General features: G+C 42.6%; 2 protein-coding genes across 7 annotated transcripts in view; one reads left to right on the top strand and one right to left on the bottom strand.

The window, feature by feature from the left end:
- LOC119484985 (B-cell receptor CD22-like) overlaps window positions 1-26,990 on the bottom strand; it is a 45,528-nt gene extending 18,538 nt beyond the window's left edge. Inside the window, exons 1-9 of one of the 6 annotated variants that reach the window (XM_037764199.1) lie at window positions 26,533-26,990; window positions 23,512-23,862; window positions 23,153-23,362; window positions 22,665-23,021; window positions 21,542-21,769; window positions 7,818-8,165; window positions 6,592-6,801; window positions 3,369-3,626; window positions 2,961-3,221 (exon numbers count right to left, since the gene is read on the bottom strand). In XM_037764199.1, the coding sequence (XP_037620127.1) occupies window positions 2,961-3,221; window positions 3,369-3,626; window positions 6,592-6,801; window positions 7,818-8,165; window positions 21,542-21,769; window positions 22,665-23,021; window positions 23,153-23,362; window positions 23,512-23,862; window positions 26,533-26,590 (2,281 nt within the window). In that variant the 5' untranslated portion in view covers window positions 26,591-26,990. Of the gene's footprint in view, window positions 1-2,960; window positions 3,222-3,368; window positions 3,627-6,591; window positions 6,802-7,817; window positions 8,166-8,293; window positions 8,522-8,670; window positions 9,028-11,066; window positions 11,543-19,205; window positions 19,467-20,241; window positions 20,512-21,541; window positions 21,770-22,664; window positions 23,022-23,152; window positions 23,363-23,511; window positions 23,863-26,532 lie in introns of those variants that run through there. The other 5 variants (XM_037764200.1, XM_037764197.1, XM_037764201.1 and 2 more) reach the window with 5 other exon arrangements.
- Window positions 1-26,991, top strand: part of LOC119484981 (NACHT, LRR and PYD domains-containing protein 12-like) — a 956,516-nt gene that overhangs the window by 69,052 nt on the left and 860,473 nt on the right. The gene's annotated exons all lie outside the window — the stretch shown is intronic.

Here is a 26,991-nt window from a genome sequence, read left to right as displayed (position 1 = left end):
TTACGTCAGCTATAGTGAGATCATGCGAAGGATCGAAAATTTGGTGCGTGTAGTGAACTCGCCACCTTTAAGAAACCTGAAAATGCTGTGAGGAAAACAGTTTCTAGTAACAGGTCTGTAAGCACCAAAGCACCCTTTATGAAGGATGGCTGCAAGGATTTGGCTTCTCAGATTGTGCGAAATTGCAGCAGCAGGTGGAAATAATGGACCCTGGTGGAGATTTGGACTGCAATTCCCAGAAATCTCCGCGGGACTGTGACGTCATCAAAGCTCGATGGAATGACGTCATCGATCTGCGGCGCGCGTAGAGGTGACGGCCCTTCCGTGTTTTGAAAGAAGCCGGCTTGCTGGAGATGCCGACACGGACTCAGAGCTGGGATCTGGAGTCATGCTGGTGAGTGACGGCTGGATGCTGGATAGAGCTGTCATGACAGGGTTGTCCTCCTGCTCCAGGGAGCCGGCTGCCGGGGCTGGAGCTCGGGCCGCTGGAGCTCGGACTGCTGGGCTTGGACCGGGCCTCGGACCGGGGCTCGGACCGGGGCTCGGACCGGGCCTCGGACCGGGCCTCGGACCGGGGCTCGGACCGGGGCTTGGACCGCTGGATCTCGTGCTCTTTGGAAGGCGGCTCAGCGGCCGTAGCTGGGACTGCAGCGGGGTTTCGGGCACTTTCTTTCCTTTTCTCAGCGGCTTCCTGGGAGCGCAGGATTTGAGGAGATCTGCTGGTGGAGTTTCGCCATGGACGCTTTCCAAAAACATTTCAAAAAGCTCTTCATGAGAAGACCCGACTGGAGCCGTGATGTGGTAGGACTTGTAGGAGCCTGGAACTGGCCATTAGGAAATGCTGGGAGCAGAACTTGAATGTCTACTTATCAGATGCGAGCTCCGGCGGATAGAGAACGGGCTCTCTTTGCCGATGGCTTCCTCCGCCTCGGATGCTGTTGTTGTGACTCCATAGCTCAGTCATCATGGACGGAATCGACATGACGAGCAGCAGGGTAAGTTGAAGCTTGTACGTGGAAAATCTGGTTGTTCTCATGTTGCGAGCGGCTTGCAGAGGAAGCAGCAACGGTAGGCCGGCTGAAGCAGCTTAAATAAGGCGCCCTGTATGAAATTGACCAATGAATGCATAGAGAGGAATCAGCTGATCTGTCAGCTGATGCATCAGCTGATTGGGCTGGCTTAAGATCAGCTGTTATCAGCTGATCGCCATCTTATGAGCAGAGCTTGACATCATGGCCTGCCTGAACTAACGCTACGCTCGATTTTTTAGGCTTAGGAAAGAACTACAAACATTTGTTCAGTGAAAATGAAACTGAACGTTGTGAACACGAGACGGGAACAGCGATCTCCTGGAGGAAAGCCTTGTGTTTGTTTGGCCCGTCCACCTCCCCTCCCTCCTGCCTGTCCAGTGTGTGTCATCTAATATTGTCTAATGTTGACCTGCTATCTAAAGACGGCTCTATTGTGGGTCTCAGAGGGGTCGGCAGGATGATCCACAGAACACAGTTTTATTTGAACTACTTTCTAAAAGAAAAAGCACTCAATTCTTACAAGCTTTAAGTGCCTTTAAGTGCCGCGTATGAAATTCAATTCACCACCACTACATGTGGGTAGCAGTATACTGTATCCTTAGTGAAATAACATCCAGCACTGAGAGGGTGTGAGGAGAATAAACTAACGCTTATCAGTCTTACTCCACTTACGTAGTTGAACTCTTCCTTTCTCACCTGTGCTCTGTTGTCGGGTCTCTCTCCACCATCAGACTGTTGAGTGATGGACTTCTTGGACTTCTTTCTTCTGCATATGAGGACAAGCAATTGAATAAATTAACTACTAAATTTAGGGGAACAAATGATTAAAGTCTCAGATGCATTATTGAACATAATCAAAGTGACAAAGAACTGCTCACCTGATCCACAGGAAGACAGCGAGGAGTATGACAGCCAGGAGAACAACAGTGATTGTTCCTGTAGCTGCTGATGTCCTGCCTGGGTAACCAGAAGAGGTCAATACGTTTCACACCAAAATCTCAGTTCCATCTCGAGTTGCATCATAGGAGACACTTTGGTTAAGCCATCACCTGGCTGTAACAGTGGTGGGATCCACATACAATCTGTAGTAAACAGGTGAATGTACACAACTTACCTGCAACGCTCAGATGTAAGGTGGAGTTATGACTTCCTCTGTTGTTCTGGGCTTCACAGTAATAATCCCCACTGTGTTCAGCTCTGAAGTCAGTGATGGTGAAGATCTGTCCTGATGCTTCTGGTGAGTCTTCATTCTCCTTGTACCAGGTGTAGTTAGCTGCTGGGTTAGCATCACTGCTACAGGTCAGATTCACTGAACTGCCCTCCACTATCTCACCAGAGGGACTCACTGACACTGAGGGAAGCTTTGGAGCATCTGGAGGACAACATGTATAAACTCATTTACATTGGTGTGCAGAGAGCGGCAGGAAGGGCAGATATACTGGCAACATGTATATACTGTATACGATCAGCGGTGGAGAAAAATAAAAGGTCATCAACACGCATAAAGTTTTCTAGCATGTAGGGCAGCCTATACAGTATCACACTGCATTGATCTCCTCAATTTTAAGGTCACCCTAGAGGGCACTTCATCACGTTTCTCCATTTAAGGTCACCCTAGAGGGCACTTCATCATGTTTAATCCATTTAAGGACAACTTAGAGGGCTTATTCATCACGTTTTCTCCATTTAAGGACAACCTAGAGGGCACTTCATCACGTTTAATCCACTTAAGGTCACCCTAGAAGGCACTTCATCACATTTTCTTTACTGGAAGGGCACCCTAGAGGGAACTTTATCACATTTTATCTCCCATAGAGGCATCCAAGAGGACACTTTTGCAGCGTTTTTTTTTTTTTTTTTTTAACATGGGGGCATTAAGGAGGCGGTCAAACTGAGTGTCTAAATGATTTGCTGATGTTTTGTACTCACACTGGACATCTAAGACGAGAGACGTAGAGTTGATCTCTCCATGTTGATTGTCAGACTTGCAGTAGTAGATCCCGCTGTCCTCAGAGCTGATGGAGGTGAAATGATAGATGCCTTCTGGTCCCTGAAGCAGTGTTTGGTTCTCCTTGTACCAGGTGTAGTTAGCTGCTGGGTTAGCATCACTGCTACAGGTCAGATTCACTGAACTGCCCTCCACTATCTCACCAGAGGGACTCACTGACACTGAGAGAAGCTTTGGAGCATCTGGAGGAGATGTAATAAGAGATATAAAAACTATCAAATTTGGAGGAGTGATGAATATGATGGTTTGAATACCCTGCTAAACCTCTCCTTATAGATGCAACACATTTTACAGATTAAAAATATTATAAAAAAGCTGTTTTTACTCACATTTCACATTAATAGAGACGTATTCAGACGTCCTCCCCAGCTCGTTCTGAGCTGTGCAGGAATACTCTCCAGAGTCAGAGGACTGGATGGAGCTGAGAACAAGCAGCTGTGGTTCTTTATTGAGCAGTGGTTGGTTCTCCTTGTACCAGGTGTATTTAGCTGTCGGGTTAGCATCACTGCGACAGCTCAGATTCACTGAACTGCCCTCCATAAGGTCACCAGGGGGATTCATCAACACTAAGGAAACCTTCGGAGCAACTGGAGGAGACAGTATGAACACACATTAATACTCACCCATTTTCATATTCTGACAATACAACAAAAACAATTTGTTAACATCAGTGTTTGCTAAGTCGTAGTCTTCTTCTGCACTGCCTTTGTTAACACATTCTAACGCTTCTTTGAGCAGTATCGCCGCCATGCTTCGATCGTGAAAGCAACAAGCAAACAATCGAGAAGCCAGCGTGCATGTTTACGAGTGCGTCCATGAAACAATTGCTCTATAGCGCTAATACTGGTCAATAACTCCACAGGATACCTTTAAATTTAACTTTCACTGTACCGTGCCGTTATTATATCCAGTGATGCCAAGTAACTAAATACATTGTACTTAAAGAACATTTTTAGGTACTTGTACTTCATGTAGTATTTCCATTTTTCTGCTACTTTATACTTCTACTTCACTTTGCAGCTTGCATTCTATATGATTAATTAATAAAATACAATGTATTATTATAGGTTAAGATGAGACTTTATTGATCCCAAAGTGATGAACACATTAATGCATCAATAATATAATATTTATTATCCTTAAATGGGCCATCCTGCATAAGAAGTACTTTTATTAATGGTCATACTTTTGTACTTTTACTTAAAGGTGCAGTGTTTAGGATCTGAAGCCATCTAGCGTTGAGGTTGCAGATTGCAACCAACTGAAACTTCTCCCAAATGTGTCGGAGAACTACGGTGGTTTTAGTTAGTTATTTAGTTTGTCTGTTCTGGGCTACTGTAGAAACATGGCGGCCGACTCCGTGGAGAGGACCCGCTCCTTATGTCGATATAAACGTCTCATTCTAAGCTGACGAAAACACAACGATTCTTATTTTCAGGTGATTATACACTAAAGAAAACATACTTGTTAATATTATATTGCATTTCTGCCAATAGATCCCTCTTATTGTTACACACTGGTCCTTTAAGTTACATTTTGAATGTAGGACTTTTGCTCGTAACAGAGTATTTCTACGCTGTAGTATTACTACTTTAACAAAGAAAAGATCTTAAACAAGTAATTATTCTACCACCTTTTATCACAAATTACAAATCGAGCAATTGCACCTATGGGTTATTACCTCCGGCCTTGAAGGAGGTTATGTTTTCACCGACGTTGGTTTGTCTGTCTCTCTGTCTGTTAGCAGGATTACTCCAAAAGTCCGCAATGGATTTTAATGAAATGTTTTGGAGGGGTGGGGTGTGGCGCAATGAACAATCCATTCGATTTTGATGGCGATCCGGATCATGTTCCAGATTCAGGATTTTTTTTAAGGATTCCAATCAGCCAGAACTTTAAGACCTCAGGGTATAACACATGCGCAGTGTGACTGATGACGCGTGACCCCGCCTTCTTCTGAGAGCAGAGAGATACGTGTGTGGATGTGTGTTCGGGAGCTGCTGGCCGTCCGCGGTGAGAAAGAACAAAGCGGTAGCTGACGGGATGAGAGACAACGTAGTGTAACGTTATACAGACATGACAAGGCTGCTGAATGAGAGAGGCATCCGCCGATACGTTACACAGAAACACACCGTGTTAATAACAAGCCGACCACCTCACGGTACCGCCAGCTGGGAGCTGTGATCTGTTTTTAAAGTCACACACCTTGGCGGAGGTCTGCGCTCTCCGAGTGCCGTTCTAGTTATAAATAATAACACTTATGGTAAATATGGTAACTAGACTATCCACGAATAAACTTCAACATTAATCAATAAACATTCATGGCTGCTTAAATGTTCTGCCTTATGTTTGCAGCTGTTTAAAAGTTTTGAAAGGAGCAAGCTGACAGGCTGAGATGAAAATATCTGATCATTTACAATACATCTAATTTACCCTTTTGTGCGTCGACCCTATAGGGCGTATGTGTGAGGCTATGTAGAAGTTGTGTTGGTAATGGATGATGCAGTGCATAACTGAAGTAATGATATATGTAGTGAGACTCTGTGGTAATGTGTCTGATTTTCACACAAAATGTTTGTCTTTTTGCCACTCGGTGGCAGCAGCTGCAAACACAAGACTGATGTTATCATCTTATTAAAGGGACTGTTTGTAACTTTTTAAGCGTATAAATATACCGGGTCGGGACACATGCGCGCTCGTATATGCGCGCTCGCGTGTGGCCGCTGCCTCTCCTCCTCTGCTTGCCTTCACTCAGACAGCGCGTGCGTTCTCGCGTACTCGCTCCACCTCTAGACGTGAACGCGAGCTCACTCCACACTGCAGAAGAGTTAGTTTAGCTCTGAGAATATCTAGTGAATGTTCAGTGGACGTTTGTGCAGAAATAACTGCTGCAGCTCCTCCAGACCAACAGAGGTTTCCCACGTCTTGTGAATTGACGGGACTCCTCAACGAGTTACGTTATCGTCTCGTTACCGACCGGGTGCCGGTGTCTTCGGCTGTCGGCTGCGGTCGGGAGGCGATAACGTAACTCGTTGAGGAGTCCCGCTGCTTTAGCCTGCGCTGAGGCAGGAAAAGCCAACACTAGGATCAGATCTAAATCATGTTCATGGAGAGACCTTGGTCTGGTCAGCTAACATTACTGCCAAGCAGCTGAAATATAGAGTGATATTGTGCTTTTAGCTGACGTGTGTCTCCTCACTGTGTTGAGCGATGCTCGTTCATGTCTATGTAGAGCGAGCAAGCACGAGCTCGACGCTGACTTTAGTTGATTTCAAGGCCACAGGTGTCGCTGTTAACAAGCATTTCTGAAAGTTACAAATAGTCCCTTTAAGTTAATATGGTGAATTTGCTCTTTAAACATCCAGCAGACATAAACCACACTATTAGGAGATGTGTTTGTATCTACCTGATGAATGTAACTCCAATATTCACTCTCAACTTATAGTTTGTGGTTCCACCAAGTCCTGACGGAAATATCTGTCTCTTTAGCAGCTGACACACATATCACATCACGTACAAGAGGTTTCCACCAGATGACATCAGTAAACTCACACACTGCTGTAGAGTGGTAACCCTCATAAGCACAGGAATAACTGCCGGCAGGATCGACATGTCCTCTATACGAAGGAGATGTTTCTTCCTGAATCTTCCTGTCGTTCTTGTACCAACCGAAGGAAGAACGACCAGTAAGAAGACAGCTGCTGTGACAAACCAGCTTTGGACCAGTAGAAGACCAGATCACCTGCACCTGTAAGTCTGGATCTGACAACAAGGAGCATGAACGTTATATAACATGACACCATGCACAATGTACACTTTAATCTCTTATCTAACCACGTGAATCGTTTTTAAATGTAAAATGTATACAACAGCACTCTTAACTAATCACATTTGGCTCATTGCGTTTATTTCTTATTCAATATTTCCCCTTGTGTTAAACTTCACTTTTAACGTACCGTGCATGTATCAAAATGATCATTTTCAATACGAATGCACATAATCACGTTGAATACATGTATTTCAACTAGGGCTGTCAATCGATTCAAATAATTAATTGCAAATTAATCGCACATTTTTTATCTGTTCAACATGTACCTTAAAGGGAGATTAGTCAAATATTTAATCCTCTTATCAACATGGGAGTGGACTAATATGCTGCTTTATGCAGATGTATTTATATATTTATTATTGTAAATCAATTAACAACACAAATCAATGACAGATATTGTCCAGAAACCCTCACAGGTACTGCATTTAACATAAAACAATATGCTCCAATCATAACATGGCAAACTGCAGCCCAACAGGCAACAACAGCTGTCAGTGTGTCAGTGTGCTGACTTGACTATGACTTGCCCCAAACTGCATGTGATTATCATAAAGTGGGCATGTCTGTAAAGGGGAGACTCGTGGGTACCCATAGAACCCATTTACATTCACACATCTGGAGGTCAGAGGTCAAGGGACCCCTTTGAAAATGGACATGACAGTTTTTCCTCGCCAAAATCTAGCATAAAGTTCGGAGCGTTATTTAACCTCCTTCTCAACAAGCCAGTATGACATGGTTGGTACAGATGGATTTTTTAGGTTTTCTAGTTAAAACTGAGCCCACTACAACCTCCAAAAGATTGATTTTGTTAATGCGTTAAAGAAATTAGTGCCATTAAAACAAATTTGTGTTAACACGTCGTTATTGCGTTATCTTTGACAGCCCTAGTTTCAGCATTACATTAAATTCTGCTTCATTAACTACACGCTTAGTTTGTGTTCATCAGTACCTGTGACAGTCAGAGTTGTTCCAGGTAAACTGATCCCCCATTCAAAGCTTGGTGTCTTGAATTTAAAGCGATACTGAGCTGAATCCATCTCTCTCAGGTTAGTGATCCTCAGAGTGGAGCTTCCTCTCTCTGTTTCAATGACCTGAACACGACCTGAATACCGGGAGTCTTTATGAAGGTCCTCAGGTTGTGAGTAATACCGCCACTGACGACGAGGACTGAACCAGAATTTAGATGTGATATCTCCATAGCCGTTGTACGTGCAAGAAATGTTCACTGAAGAGCCTTTGAAGGCACAGATTCTTCTGTCAGTGTAAGTCACACTGTTGCAGGATTGACCATTAACACCTGAAAAATGAAATATTTCTGGTTATTATTATTATGAAAACTATAGTTTTTACTGCAGTAATTCACAGCTGGTTGAAGAAAAGACACATGAAGACGTGGTAGAGAACTACATTGTGGAGTAAACTCACACTCTGGAGGAGAAGGGGAAAGGAGATGTTCTTTAAGGGCACAGGAAAAGCTGTCTGCAGGATAAAAGTAATGATTCCAAGATTCCCGTTCTCTCCATATTTTCTGTCCATTTTGGTACCAGGTGTAGGAGGGACGATACGATAGACGACAACTGCTGAGACACGTCAGGTCTGCCCATGTACAGGATGATCTGCATAATCCTGTTTTGCTCACCTGCACCTGGAAACCTGGATTAGTAAAGAAACAAAAACATAATTTAAGACTGAACTGTCATCGTACACACGATATAATACACAAAGAGATTCAAAGCAGTGTTGCCTCAATGTTGAGCATTTGAAGCTAACTTACATACAGTAGCTTCCAACAAAAATGTTACCTGTGACAGACAGTTTGACTCCAGGTTCACCAGTAAAGCTCCGATCCGGTTGGCTCGTTATGAACCTAAACTTGTACTCAGCCGAGTCGCTCTCTCTCAGGTCTGTGAGTCTCAGTGTGCAGATGTTGTTATGATAACTGTACTGCACTCGACCTGCGTACTCTGGGTCTGTTCTCAGATCCACAGGATCTTCACCCTGCGTTTTAATAAACCAGAATGTTCTCTCAACTCTAGTATCACCGTCATCTCCTCTGGATGGGTATGTGTAGCTGCAGCGTATGGTTACTGTCGACCCTTTTAAGTCACAGATCTCAGTAGAAGTGTAAGTCACTCCCCAGCCATGCTGACCCTGTATCACTGTAACACAGAGCACATCAGGAACCACAATCAGACTCAGAACAACATCAGAGAACAGACTTGAATGTGTAGGGAAAGGTAACCGGCTTCAAGAACCCCAGAATCTTATTAGCTGCCGTCCCTCAAAATGTTCTTTGTGATACACCTTTAAAGGCTTGAGATCATTTTGACTTTAGACTGAGACCTTTTTCACAGCAGACGTTTTGGCTCGTCACTGCAGGAAATGCACAGGTGAGAAGGCCTTTACACGCACTGGTGGTGGTGGCGTGATGAATAAACAGCACGAAAATGTGAAAAATGCCTCAGACTTGTCCCCATTTGTCATGAGATGCAGTTGGATGTGAGCGTTATAGAGACGTGACACATCAAGAAAGAAAAGAGTTTAAGGGACTGTTTGTAACTTCTTATACGTATAAATCATTGCTGGTCTGTGTCTCATGCGCGCTCTCATGTGTCTACGCTGTTCAGACTCAGACTCCAACACAAACTACAGTGAAGCACCAAAACCTCTTGGTTGTATCTAGTGAAGCTGTTAAACAGTGTTGGCCGCGGTCGGAGGACGCGGGGGAGACCGTAGCTTTGGTCTCCAGGACCGGAGTCTCTGCTGTACTCTGCTCCTCTGCCTGCCTTCACTCACGCACAGCGCTCTTCTCGATCTTTCGCTCCACCTCTCACGTGCATGCTGCTCACTCCACACTGCAGAAGAGTTAGTTTAGCTCTGAGAATATCTAGTGAATGTTCAGTGGACATTTCTGCAGAAGTAACTGCTGCAGCTCCTCCAGACCAACAGAGGTTTCCCGTGTCTTGTGAAGTGATGGGGCTCCGCAGAGAGAAATGTTATCGTCTCCGACCAAAACTTCGGCATCTCCCCCGTTCCCTCCGGCCGCGGTCGGGAGGCTGAGGCGGGAAAAGCCAACACTAGGATCAGCATTGATTCATGGAGAGACCTTCGTCTGGTCAGCTAACATTACTACCAAGCAGCTGAACTATAGAGTGATATTGTGCTTTTAGCTGACGTGTGTCTACTCACTGTGTTGAGCGATGCTCCTTCATGTCTATCTAGAGCGAGCACAAGCGCCAGCAACAGGACGCAGACTTTAGTTGACTTAACGGCCACAGGTGAAGCTGTTAACAAGACATTTCTGAATCTTACAAACAGCCCCTTTAATGCATCATGCACACTACATTCCTACAGCTGATGTCTACGTGCACTTAAGCAGAGGATCATAGTGTTTGGGGGGGGGGGGCAGTGCCGAAACTGGAATACATCGAAACTTTAATGCACTTTTTATTCTGAAGAGTTCAAGAAACAGAATATTAATTATTAGAAAGGTGTGGTATATGGAAACAATTATCTGTTTCCTGTTTGTGGTCAGGTCAGGAGTGTGAAAGTACAGAGAGATGCAGAACACGGATGTGAAACTCGTCTTTACCACCAGTCTGAGATAAGATATTCCTTTATTAGTCCCACAGTGGGGGAAATTTGCAATGTGTAATAATGTATGTCGATAAGTCTTATTAGTGTTACAGAAATGGCACACTGGGGTCAATGGAACTGTCCGGATAAAAGGAGCATTCCACCGTTTTTAAGCCATCAACACTTGGTGCTCTCACCGTAGTAGCATGACAGCCAGTCTACACACACCACTTAGCTCTTAATTACAGAACACTTGATTCTCTGTTTCTTTCTACTGATGGAGATGTATACGTTCATTCTGCTCAACCGAATGAGCAGAATGGAAACTCTCAGTTTCATTCCACTGGCTGATCTAAAGTTTCTGTTTTGGATTGAAAAATAACACAAATCACTCAATGATCCATTTTAAATTAACAGTTTTATAGCAAGCAAATGTCTGGTGTTACAGGGTTTTAAAGGTAAATATCACATTTTGTATCACAACATAATCAAATCTATTGGTGATCCGGTGACTAATTACTATCATTCAATATGTTTAGCTTCAACCTACCTTCCCATAAAAGCCCTTCAACTAAACAAAGTGTCCTAAATACCTGACGATATAAATGTAGATGTACTGTACCTGATACGGACAGAAGGAAGACAACAAACCCACTCGCTGTTAAACTCATAGCTGCTCCGCTCACCTCTCTGTGTGTTAAAACATGTAGATACTACATGCATTATCAGTCATTCAAATCAGTTCTGCTTACAACAGAGAAAGATGTAGTCCTGAAAGAAAATTTGAATATAAGACAGCTGATAGAGCTGGCCTGGCTTCCTTCCTCTTTACATTATTAGCATGCATGAGCAGCTGGATGTCTGTAAATCCCCCAGGTTGAAAAGAAGAAATGACTGTTGTTCTGCAAGCTATGAATGTACTTCCTCATATAATGTAGACTATGGAGAAGAGACTAATTCCTACACAACCGCCTGCATGACATCCTATACAACCCCCTGCATTACATCCAGCATGACATCCTACATGACATCCTACATGACCCCCTTCATGACATCCTACATGACCCCCTGCATAACATCCTACACGACATCCTACATGACCCCCTGCATAACATCCTACATGACATCCTACATGACCCCCTGCATGACCCCCTGCATGACCCCCTGCATTACATCCTACATGACATCCTACATGACATCCTATACAACCCCCTGCATGACCCCCTTCACGACATCCTACATGACCCCCTGCATTACATCCTACATAACATCCTACTTGACCTCCTGCATGACTTCCTACATGACCTCCTGCATGACATCCTACATAACCTCCGACATGACCTCCTACATGACCTCCTACATGACCTCCTGCATGACATCCTGCATGACCCCCTACATGAAATCCTACATAACCCCCTACATGACCTCCTACATGACCTCCTACATGACCCCCTACATGAAATCCTACATAACCCCCTACATGACCTCCTACATGACCTCCTACACGACCTCCTACACGACCCCCTACATTACCCCCTGCATGACCACCTGCATGACCCCTGACACATTATGCATCAATATTTATTATATAATACATATTATCTTGAAATGAGTCATCCTTCATAATGATAACATTTGGTATCCTAAGTACAGGTCGATGCTGGTACTTTTGTACTTTTACTGAAGTACATTTAAGTACATTCTCAAATGCAGGACTTTTACTCGTAACACAGTATTTCTACACTGTGGTGATGCTACTTTTAAGTGAGTATAAGATCTAAATACTTCCTACACCACTAGTTCACTACAGTACTATTGTAGTACTCTGTGTAGCAAACCATCTGGAGGGTCAGGTTAAAAAAAAGGCACCGCTTTTACCGAGAAATCTAACGCTTGACAGACCTGCCTTCTGAACACTGGACACTTTGCAGACACATGTTGGCAGTTGGAACAATTTATTAACCAAATAACTTTATTCAATAAAATATTATATTATTTAAACAATACAAATCAGTTTAACAAACTGCAGCCAGAGGAAGAAAACAGTGAAATAAGTACAAAACCACAGTTTAAAAATTAATTTAAATTGTGAGATGAGTACTTAAACAAAACACTGGATAGGGATGCATCCATCCATCCATCCATCCATGGACAGGTCTCCAGACTATCGCAGGGCTGACGCATAGAAACAGACATCCATTCACGCTCACATTCACACCTACAGGACATTTAGAGTCAACAATTAACTGTGGGAGGAAGCCGGAGAACCCGGAGAGAACCCACGTTGACCAGGGGGAGAACATGCACAACAGAAGGGCCGGGTTTGAACCTGCGACCCTTCTCTCTGTGAGGCTGCAGCGCTAACCACTGAACCCATTGGGATGTTCCACAAGTCAAATTTGAGAAAATGAGCAGAGGAATATATTATATTGGCAATATTTGACAACAAAAACAGATAATTAAACTGAAAAAAACCCAGCAGAGCAGAGAAAGACTGTGGTACAGATGTACTGTATATAGAGAAATGTATTTGATAAGATGGTTTGCAAGCACTGGCAGTAAAATATTACTCCTTAGTAGGGATGCACCGATAACACTTTTTCTCAGACCGAGTACAAGTACTTACATTTGGGTACTCGCCGATACCAAGTACCAATACGAGTACTTCTCTGTGCCAAAAGACCCTCGTTAACAGCCAGCTGGAGGGTGTGAGCGACACACGGCGGGCTGGGGAGTCCCGCATACAAGGCGGTGCGCCGCAACCGGCTCTAGGTTGGCTTGGGAAGGCTCGGGGCGAAGGTGGCTCGCGGCCGCAGTTTTACAGCGCTCCCCGACTGGACCAAGGGCTCGCTGCGCCCTCTCTCCCCGGTGGGGACGGCTCCCTGCTCCCGGTGCGACTGTCGACCGTGGTGGACTGTGCTAAGTGCGCCCCAACCACGTCGTGCCGCCAGATCGGGGCTCAGCCCACGTAAGGCGATGTCGGCAACCCTCCCGACCCGTCTTGAAACACAGACCAAGGAGTCTAACATGCGAGTCAGAGGTTGCAAGCAAAACCCCGTGGCGCAATGGAAGTGAGGGCCGGCGCGTCTCGGCCGCACCGTCAGGGAGGTGGAGCGTGCGATAGGACCCGAAAGATGATGACGAGAGGTGCACGTCGCGCTGCTGTAAAGTGGTATCAGTGCCGTTGTATCGGAGCCGTTTTGCGAGTGCGAGTACATGAGCTGGTATCGGGTATCGGTGCATCCCTAATCCTTAGTAACATTTTTCGGCTAATTCTGTAACGGTATTTATAAATGACCAGCTTACCACCCGTTAGCTAACTGATAATACTCTGACCAAGGCGTCGCTGGATGTCATAACAAAGGTTATATCCACTCAGATCTAATATTCATAAATGTGTGTTGAACCTGCTTAAACACTGTAAAGTAACAGACCACAGATAGGTGTTGTCTTCATACTCTTGTTTTCCTGTTGACTGCACTGTACAGTGCACCCGAATCCTCCACAGCCTCTCGACTTGATCTGTGAAAGAAAAAAAAAACACACTTAGAGAATCATTAACGCAATAAAACCCCTCACAGTATTAACTAAGAACAGCAAGAAAACGGTGGGAATAAAAACGTGGTCCACTCCAAAGATTCTCATGGACTCACTCTGTAGTAGCACTGGCACGCTTAATGTTGACAACGGTGTAGTCCACATCCTCCTCTTCCTCCTCCTCCTCCTCTTCCTCCTCGTGTCTGTGGGGCTGAGCTGGTCTGATGTTGGCGTAGAGAGGATCTTCCTGGTTTTTAGAGAAGATCACGCTGGCGTAGCAAAGGTCGTCCTGCTGCTCCAAAGGTCTTAATGCAGCTGAAGGGGTGTCATACACTGAAGAACCCATGTTCACCTGAAGGACAAACATCACATAGACGATAGAAGCGTACATAAGGAGGTTATTTATATTGCTTGTAGCAAAACAAATGACCATATAGTAAAACATCTGCAGGGTTAAAGGTGAGGGGCTTGTTCATACAAGCGTTACTAATTCCTGGCTTCAACATGTATTTCATGTTCTTCGTGTCGTGGCATCAGGCCTCAGTGAACCACAAGCTCGAGGTCACTTGTTTTTGTGTCGTTGTAATCCCTCCTGATCACCAGTAGAGGTCAATAAAGTTCAAGGATTACCTGATTTCCCTTCATTTACAAACTGCTAACATGTACGTGTGGATAGAGAGGTGTATATAAATTATATATATGAAACAACAACAATGACTACGTTTACATGCACACTAATATTCCTCTATTATTCTCAATATGGCAATATTGTGAATTTGATGTGGGACAACACTGGTACACTTTAGTCTATAAGATCATCTCTGGCAAACTTCTGACTTACTGAAGCCGGAAGTTTGTATTTCTCCAAAACAGTTATAATCTAAGGTCACATAAATGGCTTCAGTTTAAAGTTCCTTCTATCAGTACAGAAGCTGGTAAAACCAGCCTGATCCACTACGGTCCTGGTCCTGGTCCTGGTCCTGGAACGATCTGCAGGCCAAGCTTAAACTTGACACCCTTATCTCTTTAAATTATCTTAAACATAGAATAAAGGAAGTGGTCACTGCAAGCTGCAGTTGTTTCAATCAAAGAGCAAACACATGACCAACATGCTGCCCTGTTAATGCTCTGTATGATGATGTCATGTATTATTGTCGTACCTGTTGTTGCTGTCTTGATTCAATGTTGTCTTGTTATGTGTTGGATGCTGCTATTTCACCCTGCCTTGGCTACGTCTCACTTGTAAAAGAGGTTTTAATCAAAATGTGACTTCCTAGTTAAATAAAGGTTATGATGAAACAGCAGATTCCATTTGGATATTCTGAATTAGGTCTCATTCTGAATGGAGCATTTTTCAATAAGACATGAGGGATATACTGATATTGTTCAGATTTTAGGAGCATTATTTGGACATATATACAGCACATTCACAATATTCGTCTAATCAGGGGTTTTTATGACGACCTCTTGCCTGTTTACGTCCAGCTCTGTGCGTTGTACACAAACCAACTATAGCCAACAGTTTGCAGAAATGCACGCCCAAAAGAAAAAGAAGGAGAAACACAGCTACTGTTAAACATTATGAAAGACTTGGATATTAACAGGTTTCTGGATATGCACAAATATCACAACGCCAACCTTTTCAAGAAGGTGGTTGAAAGAATGAAAGAAGGAGGCTGCGTTCACCACCGGTTACGTTAATCGGAGTATGCGCGGCTACTTGTAAAAGGGAATATTAGGGACCCACCAAAATGACTGGTGGCAAGTGACCATAGGGACTCAGTAACATGATCCTTGAACCATGGACTCAGCTCAGCTCAGTAGCCATTGGCTGAGGACTCAGCTCAGTAGCCATTGGCTACTGTAGCATTCACACATAGGTGTGAAATTCACCCAGGACAAAACCAGAGGAATCTCTTTGTTCCCTCTCTTTCTGCTCTTTCTTCTCACCTCTTGTGACCTGTGGAGCTGCAAGGCAGCTCTGCTCTGATCTATGGCCTGTTAGGAAACAGACATAGCAACACAAGGAACCTCTAACGCAGAAGACGCGAGAGCCTGCCTTTTTACCAACTAACTTCAAGCAACAACCGCAAGGAAGTTAGCACCAAGCTATCAAGCTGCTGGGAAGAAGTATTGGAGCGATCAGCTTCCTCCAATCTGCACAACTGGATTTGAGCACAGCAAAGACGACATCTTTGAATTGGAACCACAACTTCAACACATGGAATTACAAACCCTTTTCTTCCATGGATTGGTAACGTACTGGGCTTACCTTAGCATTAGTAATCACACACGGCTGAGCAAGACTGTTCAACTTTGATTTCTAGAATGTTCTTGTATTGATTTGGTTTAATGTTATTCATTGAGTTTGACTGTTGTGATATTATTTGTATTTGATATTTGGGTAGCTGGCTTCGCCACATCTGATGTGTTTAGTTTATGCTTCACATAGACAAGGTCTTGCATGCAAACTAACCATCTTTTCTAACCCACTGCATTATCTAACACACATTAAGATCACATACAGAAGCTGTGAATTAGTATTAAACATAAACATACAGCTTCAGATAATCTTAACCCCCACATCATCCCCATCTCTGTCCTTCCTGAGCACATGTGTTCCGAAGAACAAAGAGGCCATGTGGTGACATGTTGGCGGCCATCTTTGATCCCGCCATCTTTGTAGTTTTACAGTGCTCACCCCTTTTGTCTGTAGGCAGACATCTTGAGACAAGAAGCCATCTTGTCTCTCTCCCTCTCTCTCTCTCTCTCTCTCACACACACACACACACATGCTTACACACTTTGTTTGGTTTGTTTAGTTTAGTTATTTAGTTAGATTAATATTGTGTTTTAAACCTTTATTATCTTGTAAATAAATGTTTGTGGAATATACCTGCTGGTCTGTTTAATGTTGTACAAGAGTGAATAATGCCAACCTCTGCTATGTCAAGAACTGCAATATCCTTCCATCTTTACTATCTATTTTGGTTATAGTTATTAATTAAATTATTAATCAACGTTCCAAATTGATAGTTTAGTATATTTAATTAGACTATATTAACGTTTTGGTTATTGGTCCCTGATTCCAGGGTGGTGCCCCGTTTATTATTAATGTTTATTGATAATTCTTATTAATACTAATAATTTTATTATTATTATTAATTAATTTGCTAATAACCAAACCTGTTACTGACAAATCCCTACAACACCTTAGTGGGAATATTGTCTTTTTTGGAATAAGGGCAAAAAAACTGAATATTTTGTGCATGTAAACGTAGTCAATAAAAGGGCCAAAGCCACTTCACCCACAGTGTTGGTGAATAGGTTTATCAAATAGAAATTAACAGGATGAAAGCTTCCAAAGAGGTTCACAAAGCACTATTCAAATGTTTCTTCCTCACCTGAGCGTTGTTGTCGGGTCTCTCTCCAGGCTCGTTGGTTTGTTTCCTCTTTCTTCTGGAGAATGAATAAATGAATCATCAAATTAAAGTTACTCAACAACTGACATGAATTTAAGATGCATTACTGAATATAATCACAGTAAAGCTGAACTGCTCACCTAATCAACAGGAAGGCAGCAGAGAGGAAGATGATAACCAGAACAACAGCAGTGATTGATCCAGCAGCTACTGATTTCATTGAACCTGAGAAACGATTCATTATGGAGTTACAGGTCGTTCTGGTCCATTGGTAACTGATAATTAGACATAAAATCACAGATCTTCATGGGTTAAACAGTATGACTTACCTGCAACAACGCTCAGATGTAAGGTGGAGTTATGACGTCCTCTTCTGTTCTGGGCTTCACAGTAATAATCCCCACTGTGTTCAGCGCTAAGGTCAGTGATGGTGAAGATCTGTCCTGATGCTTTTGGTGAGTCTTCATTCTTCTTGTACCAGGTGTAGTTAGCTGCTGGGTTAGCATCACTGCTACAGGTCAGATTCACTGAACTGCCCTCCACTATCTCACCAGAGGGACTCACTGACACTGAGGGATGCTTTGGAGGATCTGGAGGAGATGAGTGTAGAAATACAACTGTTGATTTGAGTGCCACCTACTGGGAGAGGCGCCTTAATAAAGACAGTAGATGTCATAACGTATCTGATAATTCTCTCCCTTGATATAATGAAGCTGTGCTGCAGCTTCCCGACATGAAGTCTGAAGTGAAGCCTTAAACCTGCGTCCTCTCTACCAGCCAGCAGGGGGCGACTCCTCTGGTTGTATAGAAGTCTCTGAGAAAATGAGCCTACTTCTCTCTTGATTTATGACCTAAGTAAATATTGTAAACATGAGTTTATGATCTCAATCGCTAGTTTCAAGTCTTCTTCAATACAGCATGATGTTCATTTAGTAAATTATGGTCCCATTTAGAGTCAGATAGACCATAAAGCAGGGGATGCTTTAGGGCGGGGCTACCTTGTGATTGACAGGTTGCTATCACGGCGTTGTCCGGTCTGGGAGTTGTCCGTGTTTTCATCTTATAGAACTTTAACCCTTTCACAGTGTGTTTTCACTTCATCAAAGTTAATTATAACATTTTTGGTCGCCTAAAAATCTCTTATTCAGCGTTCAGATGTACTGAGCTCCACCCTCTCATGTCACTTCTGGTTGCAAAAAAACAAGATAGCAACGACCAAAAAGCAAGATGGCAGTCTAGATGCTCGCGACACAGCGCAGTTTGAGCTCAAGTTTGAGCTGCGCTCGCCACAGCGTGCAGCACCCAAAGTCGGGCTTTGCTCAATGCGACAAAAAGCTGTTGTGGCGCAGCGCTAACTACTGGAAATACTGTGTTTCAGAGCGCAGTGGCGGCGTTGTCGCGTTGTGTCTGAAAGGACCTTCAGTGAGCGAGAGAAGGAGAGAGAAATGGAGAGTTTTCTTTCCTGGGAGTTAAAGGTCAAATCAAAAGTTTAACATAAAATGCTGTTGTAGTGTACATCTGCGGGACTTGTAAAGTCACCAGAATGCAGGAAACAAATGAATTTTTCTGTGGGAGGAACCCCGCTTTGGTTTGAAATCCTCCCTTTTTTTAAGGTCTGAAGGTTGGCGAGTATGTGAGGAGGAGGAATGATTACAGAGGCAAAAAAAAAACGTTTTAACGTATTAATGGAAAAAACTTAAAAAACTTGAAACTATCCTTTAAACTATCCTTTAAACTCCTAAACTCATCAGACGTTTACATCCACTGTCTCTACTTGTGATTTGCTGATGTTTTGTACTCACACTGGACATCTATGTGTACAGACGTGGAGTTGATCCGGTCGTACTTATTCTCAGACTTGCAGTAATAGATCCCTCTGTCCTCAGAGCTGATGGAGGTGAAACGATAGATGCCTTCTGGTCCCTGAAGCAGTGTTTGGTTCTCCTTGTACCAGGTGTAGTTAGCTGCTGGGTTAGCATCACTGCTACAGGTCAGAGTCACTGAACTGCCCTCCACTATCTCACCAGAGGGACTCACTGACACTGAGGGAAGCTTTGGAGCATCTGGAGGAGATGCATTAACAGATATTATTGGGTGTTTGAGTCATAAACTGTGAATAGCTCTGTGTAAAAGCATTTCAGACTTTGAAGTTGGTTTGACAAATGGATGTGAGATGGTTTGATCCCCAAAAACTGCATGAAACTCCTAAAATCTCCTGGACCTGCTCAGTGAATTATATGACTTTGAGTATTAGGGTCACATTGAGGGAAAAAATTAATCTGAGATTCGTCGTAATAAGTCGTAATATTACGAGAATAAAGTCAGAAGTTTACAAGAAAAAAAGTTGTAGTTTTATGAGAATAAAGTCATAATATTATAAAGTAGTAATTGTACGTGTTATTTTAGAGGGGAAATAGTGTGAAAATGAGGAACGTGGAACATCTTGTGAAGTTCTACTTTAGTTTAGGTTTCACAAATAATAAAATACTTAATCTTTTGGCACATCAGCACCACATTCTCATCAGTATCAGGACCGTGAAAAGATTGTGAAAGAAACTGTGTTTATTCTGAAGAAAGAACCACACAGACATGACGGAGGAAACTGACTCTTTAGTGGTGGAAGAAATTACTTTTTTTCTCGTAAAGTTATGATTTTATTCTTGAAATCTCAGATTTTTTTTTCCCTCAATGTGTTCCTAAAGCTCCGTCGTAGAATTAGGACTGAGAATGTGAAGTAAGCAGAGCTGAAGAAAGTAGTTATGATCAATAAAATCTTCTCCTGCAAAGACCAGACAGATTTAAGCTGTTTGCCATCTTTAAATAAGTTGTTTTACTCACATTTCACATCAATAGAGACGTATTCAGACGTCCTCTCTCCCAGCTTGTTCCCAGCTGTACAGTGATACCGTCCACAATCAGAGGACTGGATGGGGCTGAAGACAAGCTGCTGTTGTTCTTTAAGGAGAGGATGAAGGTATAGTTTTCCATTCTTGTACCAGGTGTATCTAGCTGCTGGGTTAGCATCACTTCTACAGGTCAGAGTCACTGAACTGCCCTCCACTATCTCACCAGAGGGACTCACTGACACTGAGGGACGCTTTGGAGCATCTGGAGGAGAAAACATGAATAAATAAAAGTTTACCAACATTTACATCGAATAGGATCAGTGCTACATGTTGTATTTAAATGAGTAAATAGTTGTGCGTGTGGCATATGTGAAACATTATAGGTGAAAACCTTTTTTCATGGTAACTAATCACTATTGACTTCTAATGGTTGAGGTTAGGCATTGACCTCTAATGGTTAAGGTTAGACATTGACCTCTAATAGTTAAGGTTAGACATTGACCTCTAGTGGTTAAGGTTAGGCACTGACCTCTAATAATTAAGGTTAGGTATTGACCTCTAATGGTGTAGGTTAGACATTGACCTCTAATGGTTAAGGTTAGGTATTGACCTCTAATGGTGTAGGTTAGACATTGACCTCTATTAGTTAAGGTTAGGTATTGACCTCTAATGGTGTAGGTTAGACATTGACCTCTAATGGTTAAGGTTAGGTATTGACCTCTAATGGTGTAGGTTAGACATTGACCTCTAATGGTTAAGGTTAGACATTGACCTCTATTAGTTAAGGTTAGGTATTGACCTCTAATGGTGTAGGTTAGACATTGACCTCTAATGGTTAAGGTTAGGTATTGACCTCTAATAGTTAAGGTTAGACATTGACCTCTAATGGTTAACGTTAGGCATTGACCTCTAATAGTTAAAGTTAGACATTGACCTCTAATGGTTAAGGTTAGGTATTGACCTCTAATAGTTAAGGTTAGACATTGACCTCTAATAGTTAAGGTTAGACAATGAACTCTAATAGTTAAGGTTAGACATTGACCTCTAATGGTTAAGGTTAGACATTGACCTCTAATGGTTAAGGTTAGACAATGAACTCTAATAGTTAAGGTTAGGTATTGACCTCTAATGGTTAAGGTTAGACAATGAACTCTAATAGTTAAGGTTAGACAATGACCTCTAATAGTTAAGGTTAGGCATTGACCTCTAATAGTTAAGGTTAGGCATTGACCTCTAATAATGTCTGTAATGTCAGTGCATGTTTTTGTCCTGACACAGTGGAGTAGACTTACACACTGAAGGAGAGGGGAACTCTTCATATCCGTTCAAAGCACAAGAGATGACGTCTCCAAGAGAAAGCCAGCCTTTATAGGAAGATGTCTCCTCCCAAGTGATTCTCGTTCCGTTTTTGAACCAGACGTAGGAAAGACGACCAGCCGGACTGCAGCTGCTCTGACACTTCAGGTCTACCTCAGTCTTAGAATCACCGACTCTTAGTCTGGTCACCTGCACCTGGAGAGCTGGGTATGAGAACAAAACAATATTATATCACTGGTTCTGAAAAAATATAGGTAGATGGAGGTACTGGCATCACATGAAAAACTATGGTGACCCAATCCATCGGTACCAACCATGTCAGACTAGCTTTTCATGAAGGAGGTTAAATAACACTCCAAACTTACGCTAAATTTTGGTGAGGAAAAACCTATTATGGCCATTTTCAAAGGTGTCCCTTGACCTCTGACCTCCAGATATGTGAATGTAAATGGGTTCTATGGGTACCCACGAGTCTCCCATGAAAAGTGTCTGAAAAACTTTCTAAAAATGTCAAAAGAAATGTCTGAAATTTATCCAAAAAATGTCCGAAAAAGTCTGAAAAATATTTTTTTAAAAAGTAAAAAAAAAAGTAAAAAAAAAAAAAGTCAGAAAAATGTCTGAAAAAAGTAAAAAAAAAAAAGTACCTTGACCTCTGACCTCCAGATGTGTAAATGTAAATGGGTTCTATGGGTACCCACGAGTCTCCCCTTTACAGACATGCCCACTTTATGATAATCAAATGCAGTTTGGGGCAAGTCATAGTCAAGTCAGCACACTGACACACTGACAGCTGTTGTTGCCTGTTGGGCTGCAGTTTGCCATGTTATGATTGGAGCATATTGTTTTATGCTAAATGCAGTACCTGTGAGGGTTTCTGGACAATATCTGTCATTGTTTTCTGTTGTTAATTGATTTACAATAATAAATATATACATACATTTACATAAAGCAGCATATTTGCCCACTTCCATGTTGATAAGAGGATTAAATACTTTAATCTCCCTTTAAGGTTAATTTAGAACAGATAAAAATCTAATCAGTTAAACTTCAAATTTTAATTAATTAATATTTTAATCGATTGACTGTGTTCATCAGTACCTGTGACAGTCAACGTTGTACAAGGAAAACTGCTCCCCCATTCAGAGGTTTGTGTCTTGAATTTGAAGCGATACTGAGCTGAATCCATCTCTCTCAGGTTAGTGATCCTCAGAGTGGAGCGTCCTCTCTCTGTTTCAATGACCTGAACACGACCTGTATACTGAGAGTCTTCACTCAGGTCCTCAGGATGTGAGTGATTCCGCCACTCATGACCACGTTCAGGACTGAACCAGAATTTAGATGTGATATATCCATAGCCGTTGTACGTGCAAGAAATGTTCACTGAAGAGCCTTTGGAGGCACAGATGCTTCTCTCAGTATAAGTCACTCTGTTGCAGGAGGATGGACCATAGTGACCTGAAAGATAAAACACATTTTTTGTCCATTTTTTAACTAGTCATAAGGAGTAACAATGTCTCCATGTATCCAATACATGTAGTTATAAGGCTCCACCACATGGTGTCATGTTAGTAGAAGAGTAAACTCACACTCTGGAGGAGAGGGGAAGTCTTCATATCCTTTTACAGCACAGGAGTAGCTGTCTTCATTTTTAGAGCCTAAATAATAAGAAGATGTTCCTGCTTGAATTTCCTGTCCATTCTTGTACCAGATGTATGACGGACGATCAGGTAGAGGACAACTGTTTAGACACTTCAGCCATTTAGAAGAAGACAATCTCTTCACCGTGAGACCTGGACCTGTGAAGAAGGAACAGGAATGTTATTTTATTTAACTGTCAACATACACACATGTAAAAAAACACACAAAACACATTTAAAGACACATTATTGTTTTCTATAGGTTGAACATTTGGAAATAATCAAAATGATATGAAAGAAAATGTTACCTGTGACAAACAGTTTGACTCCAGGTTCACCGGTATATTTCCCATCTTGATTAGTTATGAACCTGAACTTGTACACAGCCGAGTCGCTCTCTCTCAGGTTTGTGATTGTCAGAGTGCAGAACTTATTATTACAATTGTCAAACACACGTCCTGAATACTCTGAGTCTGTCTTCAAATCCACAGGTTCAATAGATATCCATTTGGTAAACCAGAATGTTTTCTGAACTGTAGTATAACGTTTGGATGGGTATGTGTAGCTGCAGTGTATTTCCACTGTTGATCCTTCTGAGGCACAGATCACAGTAGGACGATTGTAAGTCACTCCCCAGACATCATCCTTACCCTGTATCACTGTAACACAGAGCACATCAGGAACCACAATCAGACTCAGAACAACATCAGAGAACAGACGTTCATTTGTAGTGAAGCTGCTTCAGTGTGTGAAGCTGCATTTCTCCAAACTATATTCTCATGTTATCCCACTTTAAATCAGTGAGACAAAGATAATCTTAACATACCAACTTGTTTTTAGGGTCGGGGAGCGTGTAGGCAAACTTTACAAAACTCTGTTTACTGCAGTTTTATCTTAAAGGAACTGTTTGTAACTTGCAGGTCGGTGTCCCATGCGCGCTCGCGTGTGGCTACAGCGATGCTCGTTCATGTCTATGTAGAGCGAGCACAAGCGCGAGCAACAGGACGCTGACTTTAGTTTAGCTGACTTCAGCATATTGTAATTCAAGTGTTCTGAGAGATCACTAGACTTCTGCTCCTCCTCATGGCTCTGTTTTCAGGCTTTAGAAAATCTAGCCCGTGACGGGAGACTTTGACCAATCACAGGTCATTTCATTGAGAGAGAGCGTTCCTATTGGCTGAGCTCCGGTCATGTGACCAGAACTTTTTTTTACAATGGCGACGGCATCACAAACTTTCTCATTTTCCAGCTAAACGGTGCACTACAAGATGATTCTGAGAACATCTGAGGAGAGAAATAGGCATTAACATAACAGAATATTGATTCATATTTGACCGTTTGGTCGGAGTTCAGAGTGATTGACAGCCGGCTCTCATAGACGGCAGCTGGACAGCAGACCTCACATCAGCTCTGACTGCTTGTTTTCCTCCGGTCTGTGAAATCTTGCAGATGTCATTAGGAGCACCGGAGGACACAGAGGACAAATTATTTTTTTCAGGTTACCTGTCTCATATACTACTGTCACCATGTAGCGACCGTTTTATAAAAATATCTTTTTTGAATCACATTTGCTCCAATCTCGCCACTTCAGCTTTAACAAAGACTTATTCTGTGTCACATGTATTTCTTGTACTTTTACTTCTGTGTTGGGAACTTATGGGCTGCACGGTGATGCAGTGGTTAGCACTGTCGCCTCACAGCAAGAGGGTCAGGACCTTCTTGGGTTTGAACCTGCAGAACGTGTGGAGTTTGCATGTTCTCCCTGTGTTAGTGTGGGTTTTCTCCGGGTGCTCAGGTTTCCTCCCTCAGTCCAAAGACATGCAGGTTAGGTTCATTGTTGACTCTAAATGTCCCGTAGGTGTGAATGTGAGTGTGAATGGTTGTCTGTCTCCATGTGTCAGCCCTGTCAAAGTCTGGAGACCTGTCAGGGTGAACCCCGCCTTCACCCAACGCCTGTGGCCCGCCTTCCCCCCCCACGACCCTGAATAGGATAAGCTGTTACAGATAAAGTGAGAGAAAGAGAACTTAAGTTTTAATGTTGTTTCTGCCAGAGTGAACAGAGGTGTGGAGAAATATGCAAATCATTTAGTTTTACATACTGAGGGTGCAGAGAAGGAACAGCACATGTATTGAACCTTTTAACACTAAGATGAAGATTAGATATTAGAAGGGTGCGGTACGTGAAAAAATAAGAGTCTGCTTCGCTCGGTTGCGTTAGTGTCTGAGGTCAGGGAGCTGCTGCAGCGTGTGAATGGAAACTGTAGAGAAAAGCAGAGCACTGAGGCAGAACACTGAGGCGTGTTATAGATAACACATCATTGATTTCTGAGCATCTGGCTGGTAATGGCTTCCAAAAGCCAACTACATTTTTTAATTTAAATTTGCTCTTCTCAAACAAAGAAATCTGAATATGCATCATCAACTGTTACACTAACCCTCATCTCATTCTTCTGCAAAAAGAAATAACGGAAGAAGAGAGAGAGTTTAATTCCAAGCAGCAGTACTCCTGTTTGCAGGTGGGAAACCATTTAGGGCTTACAACCTTGTCGTTGGTGCTCCAGAGTCTGACGACAGATGGTCAATATTCACTCTTGTTTTAGCAGCTAGTCGCTTTAACTTTGCACTGGTGTTATTAGAGCTATTTCACTGTAAACAGCTGCCTGCTGCTGGAAACACTGACATCTGATGAGAGCAGTGAGAGTGAACTAAAACAGGAAAGTTGTGGGCCTGAAAGCCTCTAAAACACCGTCGAGCTGAGGGGAACTGCAGAGTCGGTGATAATTCACTGTGGCTTCATTACTCCCTTCACATTAGGTTCGTTATCCATCTTGCAACTCCTACGCTCAGTAATTTCTTGTGACATGAAAGACACGATGACTTGTGCTATTTTCAAGTTATATTTCCTGTATTAATTATGCTAACAGAGCGCTCACAGCCTGTAATAAACAGAAACGCTGGCTAAAGTTGAGTTTGCAGGACTACAGGTCGATTGTAGGAAGTTCAACGGAGCGATGTATTTGATTCAACAAATTATTTAGAGGATTTCTGTCTTTGTTAATGTATGTAGAGTCATCACTTCCATCAACATAAATACAGCTTTACTGTCTTTAAGGGTGCACAACTCTTCAGTTTATAGAGTTTATAATGTTAAGGTAAACAGAGATGCTGCTGGTGAAAAAAAAACATCGTCCTGTAAAAACGTCTATTTAAAGGAAGAGAAGTGAATGTGTGGTGTTGAAGGGATCACACCGCATAGTATTACATTATCCTTCTTCTGTATTCCTGAGGTGTGCTAACTGCCGTATAGTATGGATGTAGAGGTACAGTACCTTGCACAGAGAGAAGGAAGACCACGAATCCACTCGCTGCCGCCGCTGTTAAACTCATATCTGCTCCTCTCGTCTCTGTTAAACCAGCAGGTAAATCACAGACGTGAGAACTACTCAGTAAGTCATCTTAATCATGTCTACATTAAAATGGAGGAAGTGGTCTTTGAAGACAGTTTGTGTCTCTTGTGGTTGGAACAAAAAAAAACTGTCATGGCTTCCTTCCTCTTTACTTTATTAACATGCATGAGCAGATGACTGACTGTAAATCCCCGAGTTGAAATGAAGAAACGACTCCTGTTGTTCTGCACACGCTGCGTTCATTTGTTTAAATATAGTAACAGTGAGAGTCGTTCTGTGAACTTAAAATACCTCGGACACTTTTCTTTAGAGGACAATTTTAGGAAAAGAAACACAATAATTAAGAATCACTCCTTTTTGTTTTTGTTACACCGATCAGCC

This window comes from Sebastes umbrosus, chromosome 3 (assembly GCF_015220745.1).
Source record: "Sebastes umbrosus isolate fSebUmb1 chromosome 3, fSebUmb1.pri, whole genome shotgun sequence".
NCBI lineage: Eukaryota > Metazoa > Chordata > Actinopteri > Perciformes > Sebastidae > Sebastes > Sebastes umbrosus.
This window is presented reverse-complemented; position numbering and strand designations above follow the sequence as displayed.